Source organism: Balaenoptera ricei, chromosome 5 (genome assembly GCF_028023285.1).
Source record: "Balaenoptera ricei isolate mBalRic1 chromosome 5, mBalRic1.hap2, whole genome shotgun sequence".
Taxonomy (NCBI): Eukaryota; Metazoa; Chordata; class Mammalia; order Artiodactyla; family Balaenopteridae; genus Balaenoptera; species Balaenoptera ricei.
Window position 1 is genome coordinate 98,943,100 of NC_082643.1, and position 24,535 is coordinate 98,967,634.

At 42.4% G+C, this 24,535-nt stretch overlaps 1 protein-coding gene across 9 annotated transcripts in view; it reads left to right on the forward strand.

Annotated features, from left to right (window-relative positions):
• LDB2 (LIM domain binding 2) overlaps window positions 1–24,535 on the forward strand; it is a 383,449-nt gene that overhangs the window by 118,360 nt on the left and 240,554 nt on the right. For all 9 annotated transcript variants that reach the window (XM_059923296.1, XM_059923298.1, XM_059923299.1 and 6 more), the window contains exon 2: window positions 22,483–22,585. In XM_059923296.1, the coding sequence (XP_059779279.1) occupies window positions 22,483–22,585 (103 nt within the window). The remainder of the gene's footprint in view (window positions 1–22,482; window positions 22,586–24,535) is intronic.

The following is a 24,535-nucleotide window of genomic DNA, read 5'->3' on the forward strand; positions in this document are numbered from 1 at the left end:
GGGCTTCGCGGCATGTGGGATCTTCCTGGACCAGGGCTCGAACCCATGTCCCCTGCATTGGCAGGCAGATTCTTAACCACTGCGCTACCAGGGAAGCCCTAGGGTCTTTCAGTTTTCTTCGTGCAATTAAAAAAACATTTATTGAGTACATCCTATGTGTCTTGAACTGTGCTATATGCATTATTATTTTTAAATATAATGCATATTTTAACCCTGTACAGTAAGAATTGACATCAATGAGGCAATGGTCGCTAAGAAGGTTAAGCTATTGGTCTACAGTGAGATACCTAATAAACATTAGAGCTCAGATTTGGACTCTGGGCTGGTTGATTCCTGTGTCTGTCATCTCTCCACTGAGTCCCAGGACATCTTTGGGGATGTCCTGGGCATATCTGGGCTCTGGGGTGCATGGAGGTGGCTGAGATCCTTTCCATTGAGGGAACCAGTTAGCTGTCTCCATACTCCGGCCTTCTCTTTAGGTTTCAGAGGCTTCTGTTTCCATCACTGAGAGGAGCTCAGACTATAACTTGTAAGGAGAATGGACTAGGAATACAGGGGCAGCAGCTCAGGATCCAGGCTAAATTTAGAACCAGAATGGGCAGCAGAGACACTAGGCTGAGATCTCAAGGGCCACGCAGAAGGAGCTATAATTTGTGGCAGTTTCTTTAGCTTCCCTGAGTGCTTCAGAATGAGTCTTCCTACAGGGTATCTCCAAGAGGGACCCCTTCACTGGGCTTGTGCCTCCCCCTTGGCTGAACACAGACCAAGAGATAAAGCAGAAGCAGAAGAGATAGAGCCCTGAGCTGAGGGAGGCTGAAAGGGAGAAGGCAGGGCAGTGAGGAGTCAGCAGCCAGCCCCTGACCTACTTCGCTCCTCTTCCCCTCTGGTAGATTGAATACATCAGGGGGAGAAGAAGAATGTGGGTCACCCCTCACACTTTGGCATACCCATGTGTTCAGCGGAGAGTAAAATTCTGTCATACTGAATCCATCAGACAACCAGTGCTCGTGAAAGTAAATCTATTTTCCAGAATCAAAGACTAAGGTGTAGCCAACTGTCCTGGGTTGAATAGTACATTCTCCTTGTATCCCTCTCTCCCAAATCCTAGACTCTCAGAATGTGACCTTATTTGGAAATAAGGTCTCTGAAGATGTACCTAGTTAAGATAAGGTCACACAGGGTTCGGGTGGGTTCAAATCCAATGTTTGGTGTCTTTATGAGAAAATAGAGACACAGAGAGAGACACACACAGGGAGAAGGCCATGTGAAAGCGGAGGCAGAGATTGGAGTGATGCAGCTACAAGCCAAGGGATGCCAAGGATTGCCTGCAACCACCAGAATCTAGGAAAGAAGCATGCAGCAGATTCTTCCTGATAGCCCTCAGAAGGAACCAAGTCTGCTGACACCTTGATTTAAGACTTCTAGACTCCAGAACTGTGGAAGCATAAGTTTCTGTGGTTTTAGGCCACCAATGTGTGGCCATTTGTTACAACAGTCACAAGAAATTAATATAGCCACCAACTTAACAGTGAGGACCTCTGAAATTCCATTCCTCAGGCCAGGTAACATTATCAACTGTCAAGGGCCAGCCACTCCTTGATACCCTGACATGTTCTTCACCTCACATCCTACTGCAGGGGGCTGCTTTCTCTTTCTCTCCATCTCCATTCTGAACTCCTTAGGGGCAAAGACCCAGATTTAATTCTTAGCTGTTTCCCCAGCTCCTGGAATATACTTGGTACTCAACAAATATTGAAAGGATGAATGAATAAAATAGACACTTCTTGGCTACAGCAGTCTTTCCAAAACTTCAGAAACTCCAAGCAGCCTACCATTTTATGCATTCATTGTACTGATGTTATTAAGTGCCTACTGTGTGCCAGGAACTGTGCTCGGAGCAGGAAACATGGTGGTAAACAAATAAAAGGTCAACATTTCTGCTTTCTCATGGTTTATTATCTAGAGAAGAGATTGGGCAAGGGCATAGGTTAAACCAGCAGATACACTGATGTATTAATAAGTAGTTTTGGATGGCTATAAGTGCTCAAAAAAAAAAATCAAACATGATAATGGGTAGAGTAACTGGAGTTTCCTCAGTTCGATGGTGCTACGAAAGGTCTCTCTCTGGCATTTGAGCTGAGACCTAAATAATAAAGGGGATTCAAGTCTTTGACGCTCTGGAGGACAAGCCCTACAGGCAGAGGAAACAGCAAGTGCTAAGACCCGGAAGCAGAAATTAGCATGCGGTGTCGGGAGCACAGAGAAAAAACTGCTGAGCAAGGTCCAGGGGCCCCAGGGTAAGGAATGATGTCAGTGAGATAAACTTGTCTCCTTTTTCTTCTCCTGAAGCCAGCAGAGTTTCAGTTCACAGGAGAGTGACTTATGTATGTTTCTGCGGTGACGGGAGTTGCTTAAAATCAAAATTACGTTGGTTGTTTATGGCTGGCAAAGGGGAGCCCCAAGGATGATCAGATCCTGCTAAGGAATGTGGCTAGGTTTTTACCAAAGCCAAAGGGAGGAGAAGCCAGACCTCGAATTTTCTCCTCCTGAGATCATTGGTCTGAATGGCCACCCATGGAGGCTTGGTTATGCCTGTCTTTGTTTTGTTTACGGCGCTGTGTTCTTTGTGCTCTAGCAAAAGGCAAGGAAGACTGGACTTTTGGAGATCATGCCTCTGGCTGATTTGAGCCCTGTGTCACTGGTACCAGCTTTTCAGCCATTCTGTGTCCTGCCGTTAGGTGGAAGGGATTTGAGAAGTGGCCTCATGTTACGAAGTTGTTTTGTTTGTCCTTGGTTTCTGCATTTTCATTAAATCATAGAAGTCTTTAATTGCTTCCATGTGGCCGAAACGCTGCTTGATTGGAATGCTATGGAAAATAGAGTTTGCTTTATTAAGTAGTATTTCTTGAGGGATTTGAGTGCTCTTCGGTTTCCTTCCTCTCCCTCCCCTGTTTTTCTCTGAGTTTTTAATTTGTTGCAATGTATAATCGCTTGCTTCTGTGCTGGAATTGCTCTCCAAGCTTCTACAATCGTGTATTATAATTCCCTTTATTACTGCAGAATCATTTTTAGCCTTCAGTTAAGATGACTGGACAAGAATCAGATTAAATGGAATTAGTATCTATTTTTCATGGTGCATTGCTCCTGAGGCCAGCAGCCCCCCTTGCTTGCTAACCTTTTTTGTGGTTTTGGAAAGAATGAAATTAGAAATAATCAATACCTGATCTCTTTTAAGCCTCAGGGCACCCTGGGGGACATAGGTGTAAGTAATCTACATTTTACCTCCTTAGAGAAGTAATATGACTTGTCCAAGGTTATCCATGCAGAGTGTGTCAGAGCTCCAATGCCAACCAAGCTCCTGGAAATCCAAAGCCATCTCTCAGATCCCTTCTACACTGTGATTTTCTAAAACATAAGTGAGCAGGGGAAAAAAAGCTGCTTCTGAGATGTTGGAACAAAACAAATTACATCTAATGCAATGTGTTAGTGAGTCCCTTGCTGCAAACTATGGATAACTAATGCTTCTTCTCCATTGGAATAAAAGGAATTCTATTTCTACTTAATACAGGGAATGGAAACATACTAGGGCTTAGGTGTATACCACTGTATTAGTCAGGGGTCTCCAGAGAAACAGAACCAATAGGTTATATGTATACATAGAAAGAGATTTATTACAAGGAATTGGCTCATGCAGTTATGGAGGCTGACAAACCCCAAGATCTGCATGGTGAATTGGCAAGCTGGAGACCAAGGAAAGCTGACTGAGTGCAATAGCCTGAGAATCAGGAGAGCCAACAATTTAAGTGCCAGTCCAAGGGCAGGAAAAGACTGATGGCCCAGCTCAGGCCAGTGGAGTTTCCTCTTAGCCTTTCTGTTCTATTTAGGTCTTCACCTGATTGGATGGGGCCCACCATCAGGAGGGCAATCTGCTTTACTCAGTCTAATCCAGAAACACCTTTACAGAAACACCCAGAATAAAGTTTACCCAAATATCTGGACACCCGGTGGCCCAGCCAAATTGACACATAAAATTAACCATCACAACTCCCTAGATTTGAATTGTGCCTTTATCATTTACTAATGAAGTGGTCTTGGTCAAAATCTTATTTTCTTCATCTGTCAATTGGAAGCAATAATATCTGTCTCATAGGAATGTTGCAAGAATTCAATGAGAGAGTTTTCTGAAGTGCTCAGCACACTGCCTGACCCAGAGAAAATGTTCAATGATTGCTAGTGATTTATTTTGTTACTATTACCATGTTATTGTTGATGATAACAAGTCCAGGAACACACAAGCAATGTTTTTGTACATATATTTATGTTACATAGTTTGAGTCTAAACATTTTTTTTTGTTTACGTTTTGGCAAATGGCAATTTTATTCAAAATACAAGTCTAGCCACTGGAAGTTAGAAGATTCATATGTAGCTTATGACTTTGATATTTGCTTCCTGGTAAACTTTGAGCACATTGTTTGCTTGCTCGTTTACAAAACACCTGTGTTGTTAATCTTACTCTCTTGGTATGGGGATCACATAAGATTCAGTCTGTGACATCACTGAGCTTGGATCAGCCCCTCCAGAGGACGCTGACTGGGGTGGAGAAGGGGTGCTGCTTGGTATCAGGCCCTGTGCAGGTGCTCGTATCCAAGTTAAGCGGGATGGAATTACTGCTGCTAAAGGTAGTGGGGGAGGGGATGGGGATGAGGGCAGGGAGGGCTGGGAAGGGAAGCTTGTGCAAGTGTCAGCTGGTAGAAATTCTCTGGAACGTGAATTGAGGAAAAAGGCTTTACAGGTAGAAGCATTGTGTAAGCATTATATATCTTATAAGAAAGTAGTACATTGTCATTAGGTGGGTGGGTGGTTTGATGACCCTCAGAGGTGACAGTTGATTGCTTTAGAACCCATTCTTAAGGCAGGACTGAGAGTTATACATATATGGGGACTTGAAGTATTTAAGGAAGAAGAAGGCCTCTTCGACGTTGGTTTTCAAGTGGAAGTATTTGTTCCCAATAAGGACTACTTACAGAGAATATACAGTCCAGGTGTGCAGAGAAGCTGGCCAGCAGGTGGTGCCCTAGAAGTAGAAATGCAGGGCTCTGGGTGCAGAGGCCGGAGCTGGCCTGGGGGTGTAGGTGGGGACAGGGCAGGGCAGGGACGGGGAGGGTGGATACGAAAGCTACACCCTCAATAAGTTTCACTTGGTAAGCTTGGCCTTGGTAAGCTTCCAAGAGAAAAGGAAGCAAAGAAGAGCTAACATTTGTTTAAGGAAGAGTGCTCTTCATCAAGGCTAAGTGTATGACCAGGTGTGCTCTGTGGTCCAGGCACAGTTCTAAATGCTTCGCATAGATTCTCTCCTTTGATAATATCTCACAACAAACCCGTGAAGCAGGTACTAATGTTGTCCCTATCCCCCATTTTACAGATGAGAAAACTAAGGGCCAGTGTAGTGAAGTAATTCACCCAGGGCCACACAGCTCTTCAGGGGTGGTGGTCACTTGGTCTTGTTATAGAAGGTCCTTGGAACCTAAATTGATCACGACACTTCCCTGCTTAAAACCTTCCTAGGAGGTCTCCCTGGTAGGAAGAGATCCTGGGCCCTCACCAGTCTCATCTTTGGCCTCACTCCTGGCTCCCAATACTTGGCTCAGATGCCCTCCTTTTCATTCCTTAAATGCATCAAGATCTTTTGACCTCCAGGCTGGGGCACTTCTGGATCCTCACCTCTACTGACCAAACCCTCTCTTGAGAACAAACATACTTAAGAAGATATTTGTTTGATATAAGTTGGCTGTGACCGGGGGAAGGGGGGTAACCCCAGACTTGTTCACCCCTCTGCCTCTGGTGCCTGCCCAGGATCCTTCTAGATCTCTGTGTGGCTCCTTCTCTCTCTTTCTTCAGGTTTTTACTCTACATCAGTGGTGGTCAACCTGAAGGACATCTGGAAATGTCTGGAGACATTTTTTGGTTGTCACAACCGAGGGAGATGCTACTCGTATCTCTTGGGTAGAGACGAGGGAGGCTGTCAAACATCCTACAACGCACAGGATAGCTGCCCCCTCCCCCAGCAAAGAACTATCCAGCCCAATGTCAGTAGTTCTGAGGTTGAGAAACACCGATCTAAAGAGACATTCCAGCAAGGCCACCTGTGGTCGCCCCATCTAAAATCTCACCTCTCCTTTCTTACCCTCCATTCTTTGTGTCCCCCTTTCCTGCTTTATTACTTTTCTTCTGTGCACCTGTCACTCTCTGATAAATGGTATATTTCACTTATTTATCTTGTTTTTTGTTTGTCATCCACTACTGTATATGCTCTACAAGCACAGAGATTTATGTTCACTGCTTTATCGTTAATGCCCAGAATATTGTCTAGCCCATAGTAAGTGCTCAATAAATATCAGTTGCATGTGAGAATGGATTCAGAGTCCAGGTAAGTAACAATCACCAGTTCATCACAGAGGCCGCTTGGGTTAAAATCCATTTGCCATCCCTATGGAGACTCTTCTTGCACCCTGGAAGGTGATGGAGATCTTCCTTTTTACATCCTTTGGTGATGATGTTGTCTTTACTTTAGCCCTGACCAAGATCCCCCAAAAATGTTTTCCCTGAAAGCAAGAGTAGGGAAGGTGGACAGGTTCTTTTGTTGAACAATAATCCCTGAAGAAGTGAGTGTTCTGTCAGGATGCCTTTGGAAGGACCCTTAGAATCATCCTTATACTTGACAGATGGAGAAATCAAGGCCTGAGCACATCCTCTAAGGACATTTAAAACACTTAAGAGCCTTTGATTTGTACTTGTGTGAGGTCACCCAGCAAAGAATTACCAGGATCAGAATTAGAACTCAGTTTTCTGCCTTCAGTGGAGATGGAAGGGGGAAAGTGAAAAATCCCGCATCAACAAATACGCTGCTGACAGGCAAGCCACAATTCTCTAAAGCTCTCTTTTGCCTTGCAAGTTGTGATATCTAGCTGACAAGGAAGCAAATTGAATAGCTAAATGCAGAGCTTTCAGAGATGCTGAGATGCAAATTAGCCCGAACCACAGGCAACTGTGGATTTGAGGCTGGCGTGCAAAACAGAGGCTTCTCTTCCTTTGGTCTGCATTGTAAACTCACTTTGGTGGATAGTGTACCCTTGCTTTTTCCCAGGCAGGCACTGTGCAAGGCACTAGGGAAATGGTGAAAAACAAAACATTGATCCTGCCTTTGAGGAGTTTGCAGCCTGGAGAGGGAGACAGACAGAGAAGAGTGTCCTTGTTTGCATCTGCTGTCAGTGGCAATTGTGGGACAACTGGGTAATTGGATTATACATTTTCTGAGGATAGAGATCTCTGTCTTGGGTGCCGTTAATGCCACCTAACACTGATGGCCAGAACAATAATGATGGGTAAAAATTAACAAGCACTCCTTGTGTACCAGACACTGTACTAAGCGCTTCAGTGTATCAGTTCATTTAATCTTCACAACAGCACTATGAGGTGCAGGGACCATTATGGTTCCCATTTTCACAGCGAAGGCAACTGAGATTGAATATCTTGCCCAGAGTTACAGAGCAAAGACGTGCTGGCTATTGACATCTAGCCCCAGGCTGTCAGGTTGTCAAGTGTGTGGGCTGTTCTATAAGATGTATCACTGCTATATATTATTTAATATCCACCCAACCCTGGCCTTGAGACTTTCTCCACCACTTAGTAATAATGTCCTTTATTGGGTGTTTACTCTATTCCAGTCACTGGTCCATGTATTATCTAGTATAATCCTCACAACGAAAGGTGAGGAATTATTATATCCATTTTACACCCAATGAAGTGGAGGCAGAGAGAGCTTACGTAATTTGCCTGAGATCACACAGCTAGTAAGTGGCAGAGCCAGGATTCAGGATATTTCATACAAATGGAATCATTCAATATGTGGCATTTTGTGTCTGGCTTCTTTCTCTTTGCATAATGTTTTTGCCGTACGTGTTAAAGCATTTATCAATATTTTACTCCTTTCATTGCTAAGAGTATTCCGTTATACAGAGATACCACTTTGTTTATCTGTTCATCAGTTGATGGACATTTGGATGGTTTCCATTTCTGGGCTATTGTGAATGATGAAGCAATGCACAAGTCTTATATGTGACCTCTTATTACTAATATTGTCTGTCTCATGTCAGTCAAAAGGGATGAGTTCTGAAGCCAGGACGTGGCTTTGAACACTGATTCCAACATGTACCAGCTGTGTGAACGGGAAAATTAAATAACCTGTCTGAGCTCTGGGTTTTTTTTTATCACTTGTTAAAGGAGGATAATAATAGTAGCTACCTGATCATGCTCAAAAGCCTGAAATATATAATGCACAGTGTTTGGTTCATAATTAAACACACAATAAATGTGTGCCAGATAAGCAGTGGAAAGCAAAAACCAACCCAAAGTATATAATGTCTCTACCTATGGAGTTTAGAGTCATTGAGACATGAAAATGTAATAACTAGATGTAATGTGAAATAAAATAAAATTAAAATATAGTACTACAGGAGTAGTCAGCATGAGGCTCATAGTAATTGAAAATTTTTTAAAAAATAATGTTTCTCAGTCTAGAAAATGGAGACTTTTCTGTAGTTTGGAAATCCTGGGAGGCTTCAGGATGGAGGCAAGACTTGGATGGATGTCTTGAATGAGCAAAGGATGGTTGGGAAATAGTGGAAGGATGTGTGGTGAGAGGAGTATTGCAGGTGAAGAGGCGGAAGGGATAAAGGGAAAGTTTGTCAGGCTGCAACGACGTCCAGGAGAGTGGTAGGTGCTGAGTGGGTGGGTAATGCTGGCATCTGCCTACTTTGTGCATCAGGGCTTTCAGACTACGATGAGAAGTGACCGCAGTGTGTGAGAGTTCCTGTTTCCTCAGCTCTCCAGCGACGTGTGGCATAGTTCAGTTTTTTTTTTTTTGACAATCACATGGATGTTCAAGGGCTTGGATTTAATCTACCTTTTCTTGACTACAAGTGAAATAGAATATCTCTTCATTGCTTTATTGACCGCTTTCTGGGAATGGTACTTTCACATTTTTTGCTCTTTTATATGTTATTGATTTTTAATCTGAAACAGTTCGTTATATATCCTAGTTACGAATCCTCTTCCAGCTCGTCATTTATACTGTAGCATGTTTACAATGTCTTTTGTCGCATTAAATGTTTATATTTTGATGGATTCAAATGGATCGCTTGTTTCTCATATGATTTGTCTTGTGTTTGTTTACAAATTTTCCCCCTGTTCTGAGGTCACACAAAATATGCTCTCTTTTCTTCAAATAGTTTGAAAACTTTGTTTTTCTTCATTTATATGTTTCATCCATCTGGAATTTATATTTGGTTATGTGAAGTGGAATCAAATTTATTTTTTCCATGTGAAAAGCCAACACTAGTTACCCATTTGTCTATCCCTTCCCACTCCCCCATAAGGCCACCTCTTTCATAGACCCAGGTGCCATGCATGCTTCTGTCTCTCAGCCCTCCATTCTGCCCTACTGCTCTGTTTATCCATCTTGCTTTCTTCATTTTACATTATAACCTAAGCATGCCTTTGTGTTATTATAAACCATGGGTAAACATTATGTTTAAAGATTCCTATTTTCTTTCTAGTGGACGTATCACGGTTTCTGGAATCATTTCTCCCTTGTAGGGCAGCACATTATTTCTAGTTTTTTGGTTTTTTTTTGCTATTATGAAGGCTCCTATGGTGAATACTTTTGCATATAAAACATTTACATAGTTTTGGATTATGTCCTTTGGATGGATTCCCAGAAATAGAATTACTAAGTCAAAGGGCATGAATATTTTTAATGCTTTTAATTCATGATATATATTTATTTTAAAAATTAAAGGGAATAAAGATTCTGGTAGATTCCTAGTACTCTATTATGTAGTTGTAGCCAAATGCGCTGTGACAAGTCTGGATCTGGGAATTGTTGCCCTGTAGAAGTCCAAAAGAGAGATTAATGTGGTCTCTTTGATAAGATTTCTCTTTTCTTTTTTCTTAACACATTTTTTGGTATTTTCATTTATTCAAGCCATCATTTATTAAGCACCTACTGTGTACCAGGTTCTACAGCAAAGTGGGCAGCAGGATCCCAACGAGCTTATGTTTTTTAGTAGGTAGGAAGACAACAAATAGACCAAATCAAGTGATAAGTGCCTCCTGGAGAAAAAACATTGACTGATTAGGTAAAAAAGTTGGCTCCTGTAGACTAGTGACAAGTGACACAGAACTTGAGATTTGAATGACAAGGAAGAGAAAGCTACGCCAAGTAGAGGAAAGGCATCCACTCACGGATGGAACAGCGAGTGCAAATGTCTCTGTGGTGGACCAGAGTGTGGCCCCGGGTTAGAAGGAAGGTCTGTGTGGCAAGAGCCCAGGCTCGTGAGCTGTGTTCAATGAAGGGAATTGAGGCCAAGGAAAAATACCAAGTCCCAACCACGCAAGGCAGTTTGCTCCATGGCTAAAAGCAGCAATGGGAATCCACCGGATGGTTTCGACAGGGAGTGATGCGATCTAGTGGGAGTTGTTCAAAGATCATGCAGGCTTCTCAGCAGAGCACAGGTACAGGGAAACAGCGTGCTGGCAGAGAGAAAGATTAGGAAGCAATCACTGCTGTCCGGGCTGGAGGTACTGGAGGCCCAGACAAGGAGTGCGGGTGGAGGGAGAGAAATGTGGGTGGGCTCTATTCTAGGTTGGAAATAGATTGCTGATGGATTGGGGGTGTGGACTTAGGAAAAGAGCGAAGTCAAGAATATGTCCTAAAAGTCTGGGCTAAGAGAATGACAACTTGGAATTACATTATTGACATAGAAAAGAGTGGGGAGAATAGGTTTGAGGTGTGGTAAAAATAGGGCTTTGGCCTTGTTCAGTCTGAGATGCCTCTTTGGTTAACAAGAGGGGAAGTTGGTGATGCAGCTGGAGCCAGGGATCCTGGAGCCCAGGGAGAAGCTGGGAACTGTGATACAGACTTAGAGGGAATCTAAGACCCCAATAAACTGATGTGTAAACTGAAAAGAGTATGGAGGCCTTCAACCATCATCAAGAGAAACCTATTATTTTCCTTCTGAGTTTTGAGATTATGCTGGATTTCTTCTATTTTTCTTTGTGAACAAAAACCTTTTCCCTTTTCCCAAGGAAGAAGAGGGAAAAACACGAGTTTTCTTTTCTTGCTTCAGTCCTGGCACGGCCTTCCAATTTTGAGTGGTAACTCTAAGAATTATTCCTGTCGTTTGATTCCGATGCAATTGGGCAGGTCACAAAATCAAGCTTTTGCATCTTGCAAACTTTTCCAGAAGTGTTCTCTCATTGTCCGCTGTGTGTATGTTGGAACAGAAAATTTGTGCCTGATTTTATGGTGCACTTTTCCCAAGATATATGAGTTGCTGCCTCATCACATTATCCTGCCTCTCAGGACCTCTCACACCTAGAGGGTATGATGTAATATGAGGTATGGTGCTCGCCGCCCAGAACTGTCACCAGCGAGACCCATGCTTCTAGAGTAATGCTTCGCTAGGTCATTTTCAAAGTGGGTTTGCACAGGGTCCCTAGTATATTATTTTTTTGATATGTCAGAGTGCGTGTTTCCAGGTTGGAGTCTAACAGAGGAAATTTAATTATGAAGAAAATACTCCTCCTCCTTCACACCAGAACAGTATAGATGAGAACAGGCAGTGAAACTTTGCAGCTAGAAACAAACATTCAGGAATCACAATATTCAGGAACCAAATCCCAGTGTTGCCCCTTACTTGGTCTGTGACCTTGGGTATATATCTTGACCTCCTGAGGCCTCCGTTTCCCCATTTAAATTGGGATAATAAGAGTACCAACTTGATAGGGATTCTGTGAAGACTAGAAAGTAATTCATTGTGAAACTCCTAAGCACTTTCGTTGAGTCACTCATTAAATATTTAACACCCCTGCTTAACAGACACGTGAACAAAAAAGAGAATAGAAGTGTCCAACCATCATGAAAACACGATTGTGTTTCTTCAGGGTTTTGAGAATATGCTGGTTTTAATTAAACAAATATTTATTTGTTAAATGAAATAATTTAAATAATCAAGTAATTGAGTACTTATTTGTTGCATGCCTGCCAGATGTTAGCAAATGCACAGGCGCGGGTAGAGATCCGGGCCTCATAAAGCTGATAGCAATCCAAGCTTTTAAAAAAATTATTATTTCATAATAGTTGCAATAAGTCCAAAGCTTATTTTTGGCACCTCAACTTGTATACATTTTAGTCATTATTTTTAGATTATTGTAAATAGCATTTCTCTTTGGAATCCTCACAATTAATTAATACTTTAGTAGGTCAAGGACAGAGGTTGAAATACATGATTTTTCCAGGTGTTTGGGGTGTTTGATGTAGATTTAGCTGCAGAGGCATATCTGCTGGACGCCAATTCCTGTCTCTGCCTGTTTTAAGAAACGTCTCTCCCAAGGCAGCAGCACAAGGGAGTGAAATGTAGTAGACACTTTCTAAAAGGGAAGCCTCAAATTGTGAGTGAAACCCTGAGATGTTCTATCAAGACACATAATTTACTCTCTTAGTAACAAGCCGTTTTAGAGTTTCTCTGTTAAAATGATAACTAACGTTTACTGTAAAATCAAATGCAATTTAGTTGAGAATAAACAAAGTCATAGTTGAGAATGAGAGAGAAAAAAAAACAAAATAAAACTACAACCTCTGGGGGACTTCCCTGGTGGCGTAGTGGTTAAGAATATGCCTGCCGATGCAGGGGACACAGGTTCAAGCCCTGGTCTGGGAAGATCCCACATGACGCAGAGCAACTAAGCCCGTGTTCCACAACTACTGAGCCTGCGTGCCACAGCTACTGAAGCCCGCATGCTGCAACTACTGCAGCCAGTGTGCCTAGAGCCCATGCTCCACAACAAAGAGAAGCCACTGCAATAAGTCAAGAGTAGCCCCTGCTCGCCGCAACTAGAGAAAGCCTGCACAAAGCAACAAAGACCCAACCCAGCCAAAGAATAAATGAATAAATAAATTTATAAAAAACAAAACTACAACCTCTGGGACATGAGATTAAAAAAAAATTCCATAACGTTAAATAAAAAGGGGGAATTTAAAATTCTCTCCCTGTGTTCATTACATGCTTGTGCAAAATTACCAGCTAGTGAGAGCAAATGATCTTACCCTATTACTTTTATTTCTGTGTCTCGATGTAGAATTGCATCGATGTGATGGAAAGCCTTGCTTTGGGCTGTCTGTTCAGGAAACAGAGCCCCAAACATTCAGTGCATTAATTGGAGATTGAAACAACTAAAAAGACAGTAGAAATTTTGAAGAACATTGCTCTAGACAAAGAACATCGTAGTAAAGTGCTTATATGAGCCCAAACTCAAGAGCCAGAGTCCCTGTGTTTGAAATATCTCTGCTACTAGTTAGCTTCATAATCTTAAGCAGATATTTAACTTCTCTGTGCCTCAGTTTTCTCATCTATAGAATGGCATGAATAATAGGACTTAGCCCCTAGGGTCATTGTGAGGTTTCAAGGAGTTTATATTATTCAATGGATTCAGAATGGTGGCCGGCACACAGAAATGCTATGTAACTGTTGACTATTATTATTAAATGTGGCTAATTTGGAAAAAAACATGGTTTGATACAAGACTCCTAGGTTTGGAGAAATGAAGGAAGAAAAAAGACCTTTGTAGTTAGAGAAAATAAAAACCTGCACCCCCTTCAGTGTGTGAGAGTCTCTAGAAAGGGAAAGCCAGGAGATTTGGCAGGAGATTATTGTCTTCTGTCTCAACATATGCAAGTGACAGGCAAAGAAATTTAGGGAAAGCAAGTCTAGCCAAGTGTGCATCAGTCTTGGTCCTGGAGACACATGTTTTTTCTGCAGTGTTTTCTAAGAGAGGTCAACTGACATGTGTAAGATGAGAGTGACCACAATGGTAAGATACAAATGAATAGTGTGCTATCTATGTGTGCGTGCATATAAGACAGTAGGGTGATGAGATATCATTATTTTCTAGAACCGCAAGATACTGAAGAAAGTCAATGCCCTCCTCACCTTCCTGTTTCCAGACCCCTTCATACATTCTCTCCACTTTGACCTGTTTAAGTTTATTTTCATTGAAAAAACACACTTTTCAAGAAATAGATGCTTTATGTATGGTTCATTCTTTGGAGGGGGTGTATGTGTGCCACGTGACAAGTGGTTGCCATGGTAATTTCTCATTATTGTTGAATTGAAAAATAATTACTCTGGCAAAAATCCCACATAACCTGTCAGTGCTTAAGTTAAAGATGCTGGGGGGCAACCCTGGCACCAGGATCCTGTTTTTGGTGGAGAGGGACAGAGATAGGAATGGAAGAGAATCCGGGTTGGAAGCAAAATGCTTTTGTGGAGTTTTAAATATAATTAAGACTCTCTTCTGCTATTTGACCTGAGTGCATCTCTCACCCTGGTATATGATTTGGCTGCTGGGGCTACTTGGCTCACCTGTGAGATGGGACAAAGGGACCAAGGATTTTCATCACAGAGATGTATAGAGGGGATTACTTAGAGTGGAGGAGCTTTAATGTGTTTTTACCGAATTAAAATATACGAGAATTGTAGGCCGCATCCCTCCACCCCGGTCTGGGTTCAGGCGGAGTTAATTTCCTCTTTGTTTACCCGGACGCTGCTCTCTGCTATTGTTACTTTCCAGCTTTGGGAAAATAATCCACTTTTTACTTATTAATATTCACTAAGCACTAAATATGCACTGTTCAGGTACTAAACAATAGCCAGGATTGAAAGGTAAAGGCAGGCATGACCTCCATGAGAAGCCTCGTGGCAGAGTGGATGGAGTTAGATGCCCCTCACTCCCTACCCCTGCGCCCACACATTGGGGTGTTTGGTACTCAATCATTCTGTCTCATGAGCCATTTCGGAGGACCATGAAGCAGCTCTGCTTCGTTTCTTGTGTTGTGTCAAGAACTCATCCTCCTTTTGGTTAATGAAGTCCCTGGGATACACTCTGCCTTTAAAAGAATGATAGGAGAACTTTTATTAGTAGTGGTATTTCCATCATTGCATATTGTTTGGACTTTCAGATGCTCATCCTTCTCCTGGCAGAGTGGACTCTGTTTTGGAATTCTGTGGATCTTGTTGTTAGATCTCACTTGGAAATATATCGCTTAGAAATGCTCTTAGTTTCATCTCTACCTGTGCATCTTCAGACCAGAAGTCTTCAATCTGGAAGCATAGGGACCTCCTAATGGAAGAGCCAAAATATACACAAGTACACACCCTATGCCTAGGCATGGCCGCTTTAGATATATGCCCCAGAGAAATTCTTACACATTAACACAAAGGGACACTGCAAAGATACTTATCGCAGCATTGTTGTAATGGCAAAAAATAAGAAACTGTCTAGAGATCATTAGTAGCAAAATGCTTAAATAAAATATATTGTTTTCATCTAGTGTACTACCATGTAGCTTATATAAGGAAAGAAGAGGCCCTGATATATAAAATGGAGACGTCTCCAAAACACAATGTTGAATGAAAAAAAAAAAAGTTTAAAGAAGGAAACATAATGTATGATATCATTTAAATAAAATATTAAAAACATAAAACAGGGCTATATATGAATGGATTCATGTATGTATATAAATATAAAAGATGGGCTAGGAAGGGCCATATGATTTTCACGAAATGGTTGTTTATGGGAGCCTGGGGGAAGGGAGAGAAAAATACAGAAAGCTATGGAGACCCAGGACGTTTATTTTTATTTATAATTTTTAATTCCTTTTAAAAAGGAAAGAAAGATATTATTTTAATAATTGTTAATTCTGGATAATGGGCCACAGGCCTTCACCATACTATCCTCTATTCTCTATTTTTAAAAATTAATAAAGTAAAACATCATTTCTTTCTTTCTTTATTTATTTTTAAACATCACTTATTTCAGTTACAATCAATGAAGTGTATTCACTTAACCAATGTTTCACTGAAAAGAACAAAAAAAATGTCCAAAGATGGTTCAGTAGAATGGCAGTGTAGGTGGGAGGTAATTTCTGAACTTGTCACATGCATGGTTGGTGCATCCACTGATGAAAAGTGAGGCAACAGTGATATGACAGAGAGAAGCCTCTGCTTGTACACTGTCCTGGTCCCCTAGCCACTGAGTTTAGACGTAAGATTCCTGCAATCTTAGAGGAAGAATCTTACTCACTGTGTGGTTACGGCCTCACCATCTGTTCCACTCCCTACTGGGTGATTTATAGGTGGGAGATCTGTTGAGGATGGAGAGATGCTAATGCCCGGCCCATATCCTTAAGCATCTCATGGTCCTCTACAGCAGCCACAAGTTTAGATAAATTTATATTACAAGACAGTGATTCAATTATAATATGATCCACACTCTAACAGGGGTAGAGGTATCAAGCTTTCCTAGTACAGGAGACAGGGAAAAAAGGAATCAAAGGACTGGGACTTGGTATTTGCTGGACATGCCAGGCCAAAAGAAAAACATATGCAAAGACAAGGAGGCAGGAAATGGTTAAAGAGGGACCCTTGGTTTGACAAGGTAAGTTGCTGGGTCCTTTGGCTCCACACAGGCCAACTCCTGACTATGCTGGTCCCCAGAGTGGTAAGAGTGGTTTTTCCCTGGATAGAACGTCTTTTCCGATATATCCACCAAATGTCGTATCTATGCTATGTGGCAGTAACTGGTGTGCTCGGCCACCCCACCTACCAAAAACCTCAGGCTATTGGTTTGTTGTTGTTGTTGTTGTTGTTGTTAATTAATTAATTAATTTATATTTATTTTTGGCTGTGCTGGGTCTTCGTTTCCGTGCGAGGGCTTTCTCCAATTGCGGCGAGCGGGGGCCACTCTTCATCGCGGTGCGCGGGCCTCTCACTGTCATGGCCTCTCTTGTTGCGGAGCACAGGCTCCAGACGCGCAGGCTCAGTAGTTGTGGCTCACGGGCTGAGTCGCTCCGCGGCATGTGGGATCCTCCCAGACCAGGGCTCGAACCCATGTGCCCTGCATTGGCAGGCAGATTCTCATCCACTGCACCACCAGGGAAGCCCTATTGGTTTGTTTTTAAAGGCATTTGTCATAACCTTTACCTCCAAGTCTTGAGAGTTTGATCTCGACCTGCTGGTCAGTCTCAAGGCCCTTCCTAGTTATTCTCCACATTGGTTTGACTTGAGGGGATTGCCTGCATGGAGAGTGGGCGGCAACATCCTACCTTCCCTTCACACCTTAGGGGAAACCAGACTTAGTGAGCTCCTCTTTGGAATCCTTGCTGCGAAACAGCCCTGGAAACTTTCCTCACACAGCCTCCTACTGGTCAGCTTATTGGACTTGGCCATGTGACCTGCTCCCAAGGGAACTCCTCGGTTCTTCCATTTCTCCAATGATGGAGGTGTCAAGTATGCAATCAGGAGACAGAAGTATTAGCCTGTGGATAGATAGAACTGCAGAATCGTGACCAGTCATTTTCTGTTATATTTCCTTGGTCTCTTGTACATGTTGCCTTTGTCTGCAAGGCTCAGACCATCTAGATGACCAACATCTAGAAGTTGAATAATGGTGGCACTGATTTTTTTATCATTGTCCACAACTCAGGAGGTTGTTAGCTCAGCTCTGTGGCTGAGAACTGAGATTCCACCAGTCTCACTGTAAGATCTTCTGCCAGAGGTTTCGTATTTGGTTCAGCACAGGTCTTTGTAGCTGCATTGCAGCGGCTGCCTGGACTCCTGGCCTAGTCATTAGGCAAATGTCTTCCATAAAATCGCCTCACTGATCCCAGGAACTATACCAGCCAGCAAAATGGAAGGAAGGGATGTTCAGAGAGGAGGTTTATTTTCAGAAAAACAACATGAAGGTGGGGGAAAGGGGGCAAAATCTGAAAGAACTGGAGGAGGAGATCTGTTCAAGCAAAATTTCCTCTTGCTAATTAATGCTGGCCTCTTCTTCTACTCTTGTGAATCTTTTTTTCTTCAACCTAAGGTGGAAAATCACTTTTTAAGCAGAATTATTTGGAAGAAACCTGGCCTGGTCAGTTCATCAACTGTAACAAATCTGCTGCTGTGGGTGGTGAGGGCTGTTGGTAACGGGGGAGGCTATGCATGTGTGCGGGCAGGGAGGGTGTGGAAATTCTCTGTACCTTCCTCTCCATTTTGCTATTTTAAAAAATAGACTGGAATTAGGCAGACTTGGATGTGAACTTTATCTTTGCCACTTTCTAGCTGTCTGATCTTTACTAAGGAGTTTAACTTTTTTGAAATTCAGATTCTCTGTTTGTAAATATCTGAAGGTCAAAGGCGACCATAAGAAATAATTTATAATAGCTGCCATTTATTGAGCAACTATTATGTGCTGGGCAGTTTCTCCTTAGCCCTCACAGTCCACTGAACTGATTGTTCCCACTTTGCAAATGAGCAAATAGATGCAAACAAGTTAGGAGGCTTGACTTAGGTCATCAGCGAATAAGAGGCAGAATTCGTATGTTGAAGCCAATGTAGCATAGAGGTTAAGGGTATAAATTCTTCTAAGGATGCCTGCTCTGCCCCTTGGGACAATTAGGGCAGTTGTGAATATAAGATGTTTCAATTCATGGAAAAAACTTAGAAAATATTGAGTTATGGGTACTACTGTTAACCCAGGGTCCCCCAAACATGTATTCTTTCCATGATCTCCTTCCTTCAGAAAAAAGCCAAGTCAAGACTGGCCTGTACTTGATGTTTAGTAATATTTTCTTAAAAATACTACTTTTTAATTCCCTTTCTCCATCAGCATTTTTCCTCTCATAACTGAGGACTAATTCAAAAGCTTTATATATGTGTGTTGGGGGGCAGTTGACAACTATAGCTTAAAAATAATATCCAAAATTTTTTTGTGTCAGTTTAAAAATATTGGCCAATAGACAAAGTAGGGTCAACCATCTAGAGCTCACAAAAACCGTGTAAGCAATTTTCTTGAGTTGGGTTTTTGATGGAACAAAAAGGAATTCCAGTCTTTCATCCACTCATTCATTCTATCAGCCAAAATGTGTATATATTCTATTATGTACCTATTACGTGTCTGGCCCTGTGAAAGCACATATCACACTTTTAGTTTTGGAATGTTCTTCCAAGATTTGTGACCAAAGCCAATTGATTTTTTTGTGTGTGTATAGTCACCTGATATGACCTTCTCCTACCAAAACTGTCCTGACATTTCCTGAGACATTGACTCATCTCATGTTCCATTATAGTTAGTTTGAATCAAATGTCATCCCCTCTTCTTGGGTCATCACTCCCCCTCCCCCCTTGATTTCTGCCAACACTCACTTGTCTGGGCCCCGTGGAACCTGTATGGCTGCTCATAGACAACTCTCCCACCTCCTTACAGCTTGAATCCTTTCTTTTCTCCTAGTGACTTCAGATCAGCCTGGGTTCTCCCTGGGCTTTTACCTTCCACTAGTCCATTTTCTAGCAGACGTGCTAAAAACCAGGAATCAGATGACAGGAAAATGGAGGTAGAGGAACTGATCTAGTCACTGGGCCTTTGAACAATTAGCAGGCCAAAAGGAGTTGATGAATTTCCATTCAGAGTTTTCACTGTGTTGTAGACAGGTATTGTTGCAAATAGTAACAATAATAGTAAATGGGTTACAAATAGTTGAAGTGATTTGGAGACATGCTTGATATATAAACATTTTTGATGTAGAGTTCTTTAGAGCATGGAATGCTTCATCCCTTAGGAATGGTGTTAAAGATGGTAGATAAAGGTAGGAAAGGGGCATTGTATTGATCTTTACTGTGTTCCAGGAACTCTGCTGGGCATGTTACAGCCATTAACTTATTGAATTTTCACATCTACCTTGCAAGATAGTTATTAATGTAACTGTTGTTGCATCTACTGTGCAAGATAGTTATTACTGTTGTTGTTATTATTATCATTATTGTTATCCTTAATTTCCAAGTGAGGAAACAGGGTCAGGGAGGTAAAATAAGCTGTCCAAGTTCACATTGCTGGGAAGAGGTAGTGTCGGGATGAGTCTCCTCTGAGGATTGCCCACAGGACGAATTCCACCAGTGTTGTAATACCACCTGCCCTACCGCATGGCGCCGGCCTCTTTCTGGGCGTGAGTCCTGGCAGTGGGGCAGTAAGTAGAGCGAGGAGCTGGAGGAGAAACCAGCCTGAGACAAAATATGCCCTTTTGCATCTTCCTTCCTTCTTTCTGAACCCTAGCCCTTGCCTTCCCAAAGACGCCAGAGAAATGAGTTGGCAGAGACCGGGGCATATCTCAGATGTCCGAAAGTCCCAGTCCCTGTATAGGAATTCTGAAAGCCTTCCCCCCACTTTCATTTTCTCTCTAATATCATATTACATGATTAAAATATAGTTCTGGGACAATCATTCCTTGAACCGGCATTTTGACACCACACTTAATAACTATTATGGCATGAACCTGAGTATTTTAAAAAGCTACATGTGAACCCCAGCTCTGCTGTTTATTGGCCGAGTGGACTTGGGCAAGTTACCTTCACCACCTAATCCGTTTCTGCAGTTGTAAAACTGGGATGATAACGTGAGTAGTTCCAGCCAGTCACTGAACAGCTTTCATTGAGTAATACCATGACCTCTTCCCCGTCTGGGGCCTGGGAGATGGAGAAGCAGGCAAAACAGAGCCCCTACTCACAAGAAACTGATATTGTACTGACAAGGGAAAAAAACAAAACAAAACCAAGAATCAGGGTGGTAATGAGGAACAAGTGAGAAAATGTATATAAAGTATTTAGAACAGTGTTTGGCATGTGGTAAGTGCTCAATAAATGTTAACCATTATTCTTTTTCCATCCGTATAGCAATTTGAAATTTAAAAAACCCTGTGTATCCAGGCTCCCAAATAGGGTTTCTTGCCCCAGCTGCTTCTTCACTTCCAAGCCCACTGATTTTTCTAGAAGCTCTGACAGTTTCCACAGCATTCAGGCCCTGTGCCGTGGTCTCAGGTGTGGAGCGAGGCTGTCTGTTTGATGCTCAGTCGGCTGTGTCCTGCCAGTGGGTTTGAGCCTTTGAGGGTAGAGACCAATCTCTTATCCTACTGTGTATTCCGAGGGTCTGCATGTAATAAGTGCTCAATAAACATTTGTTTCTGAAGGGAGATGGGGGGGGTAGTTTGTATGTGGAGTCATGATATACCCCTGGATGGTTTTATATTTACTGTATTCTACTAAGAAAAGTGTTGGCTTTTGGTGTGGCGATTGGGAGGAGGCCAGAGAAAAAGAGACAAGGACATTCATTTGTCTAAGCTTCTTCTTTTCTGGAAAGAGGAACAGTATCAGTCTTCAGTGGACCGTTAATTATTCCCATTGGGACTGAAGGCTTGTTCCCAAGGCCTGCCAGTGACAGCAACTTAATGTTGTCATAAGCAGAACAACTTAATGGGAGGAAGAGAGGCTGGTGAGATCTTGGCCAGGGCCCCAGGGTTGGGGGCCTTTAAGAGAGGAGAAGCAGGCCCCTCTGTGTCCCTCCCCCATCTGACAGGCAGCTGGGAAACATCTTGCCCTGAAATCTGGCGCTAACCAACAATTCTCTGGAAAAAGATTGCGCTTAAGAATTTGAGGGTAAATCGAGCACTATACAGAGAATGAGGCCCAGGTATGATTCCCCCTTTTAAATGTAGCACTTTGCATAACCCTCCTAATTCCCTGTTAGAGGAGGCCCTTCCCCTGCCCTTGAAGCTTAGCAATGATTTTAATGGCCTTCAACTGGGCCAATTTCAAATTATTTTCTGGATGAGCAAGGGAAACATTCAACCCAAGACAAACAAACAGAGTTCATGTGGATGGTTTGCATTCTGCTGAACTATTCTGTTTTTAATAACTGATTTAATAACGAGCAAGTGATTGCCTATAATCTTAAACCAATCCTCAAGAACAATCCATATGCATGTGATGGTTGCTTGTGCACAAACTCATCTTTCTACATAAATCCATGTAGCAATACCTGTATCTTTTCTAGGGATATTTGCATAGAGGAAGGCTACAAGCCACACACAACTGTTTTTTTGAATTAATTATTGTTAAAAAATGTACTCTCCTTAACCTGGTTGTAATATTGTGGTTTCTGTTTGTAAAATCAGACTCCTAAATGAGCAAAGAGAAAGAGAGAGAGAAAAAGCTGAATGCATTTTACATTAAAAGCAAACCTTTTTCTTAAAAAATGTCACATTGTGCTCCAGAATACGTTTATTAAATCTCCCCAAATATGTCCTCGAGAATTAATTTTCATTTGCTTTGCATTAACTCGTTTATTGAATTGGAATTCAGTCCCCATTTGAGGCAATTAATTTGAAGAGTGACCACACGCCTGCCCACACCCCTTCCAGAACACCCACACACATATGCTAAGTCCCAAGCCTCCGATGACTGGATTTTTCTGCCTTTTTCCCTTTTCTTTTCCCCTTTGAGATATTTTTCCACTCTTGCCTGTTAAATAAATGATCTGTCTTTTTGCAGGATAGCGACAACCTCTGGTGGGATGCATTTGCCACCGAGTTTTTTGAAGATGACGCCACATTAACCCTTTCCTTTTGTTTGGAAGATGGACCAAAGCGATACAGTAAGAAAGTTTATTTTCTCTAATATTCCCTCTTTTTGCGCCCATAAGAAAACCACAGGGGTCTTCAGAGAATAATACAGTGCTGACAGGCTGACAATAATCCCGGCCTCCTGCCTCTGATCAAGGCACTGTCACCGGGTGGCAGCCCGACTCGGCAGCAAGAGATTTCCTTCGAGGCTTAGGATGTTTGGACATTTGCCAGCTTAGAGAGTGAGGCAAATGTGAACCAAGGCCCCCAATGATAAGTGGTAGCTGAATTGTGGAGACTTACCATCCATCTCTTCCCTGCGACCCTTCTTTATGCTTGACAACACTTCACACCCAACATTCTGCTTCTGAAGTTCCCCTTAAAAAAATATCCTCACAGTCACTGTATCAGCTATATCCGTCTAATTCCCTCTTATCAATTATCTCAGGTATTTATTTGACAAGTGCTATGTTTTCTTGGGGGCGGGGGAGGCCACAGCTGCTTTGACCACACAGTTTGGGATTCTTGTTGACAGAATTTATAGCTCCTTGTCTTTCTGGCGAGTGATAACTGTGTAAAGATCCTCAAATTACAGCCTGTGGCACCTTGGGTAACAGCTGATCTGTCCTGATTAGGTTCAGCCAACTTGTCAGAGATCAGATTTGCTAGTTGTGCTGTAAAACCGAGAGGCATAAATACGTCAGCACAAAGACAATTAATGTCCGGTTAGATCAGAGAGAGATGCGTTTTCAGAAATCAGCGTTGCACATGTGAAGGGATCTGTCTGTCAGAGGGTAAAACATCCCAAATGTCTCAAACACGGAGCTGATGATGGGACCAACCACAGTATGTACAAATGAGCCAGTCCAGAGCATTGAGTAAATGATAGGTAATAGCGCTCTTGATATACACAATGGAAAGATCTGATTGTTGCTAAATGTATTTCAAAGCCACTAGAGTACAACCAGTGCTTTTTTTTTTTTCTTAATTTTACAGGACTTTAGACAACTAAATATTTGGATCTATTGTATGATGAGTTGATTAATTATGCTAATAAATAGATGGTGATTTTGCAAAAGTGGCAAACAGTGGAAAGCAGGACAACTTGCTCAAATGAAACTTATTGACGGAAGCATCTCTTTAGATTTGTATATTGTGGGCTTTCAGAGGCTGGGACATTTTTAATAAATATTTTGGGTGAGAGGGGCAGCTAGTGTGCCAGACAAGGGGCTTTTCCAGACTGTCTTTACATTCAACATAATGACACCTGTTGCAAGCACGGGCAAGCCCACTTCATCGGGGGTCCTGATGAGTTCACTCGCTTTCTGTGTGTGGGTGCCCCAAGCAGCCTCACACCCTACAGAGTGCGAGAGTCGGGTACAGAAGCTGCCCTTTCAGAATTCCCTGGGAGATAAATGAACTCGGCAATCCAACAATTACTCTCTCCCCAAAAGCCTGCCGGATCAATGGTGAATAATCTCGAACCAAGCAGTCATCCATCCTCTGAGTCTTCTTATTTTTGTCTGAGGCATAAGCTCAGATAACTTCAAGTTATCATTGTTTTCTGTTCCTGTGCTTTGTGTGTGTGTGTGTGTATGTGTGTGTGTGTGTGTGTGTGTGTGTGTGTGAATCCGTCAGGGTCTGCTCAGGGAACTAGAATTACTAATAAAACAGATTCTCAATCTTCCTTCTGTCCACCCCTGACCCCAACATCATTTGGGGGTGAGGCATGATCAGTGCTTGTTAAGATCTTATTTTCATGTACAGGAGTAAATGCCTGACTACGAGCCATTGTTGCCCAGGTTTCTTTGTTTCTCTGAACCAAAATATTTCCCGAGCGGCGAAGAGAAACAAAGATGATCGACAGTCTGGAGCCCAGTCTCATCAGCTGCTTTGCTGACAGCCTGGTGATGTGCACACGCTGCTGATGTGCGGGCAAGTGACAGCTGATTGACAGCCTAGGACCGGGAGATAGGGAAGAT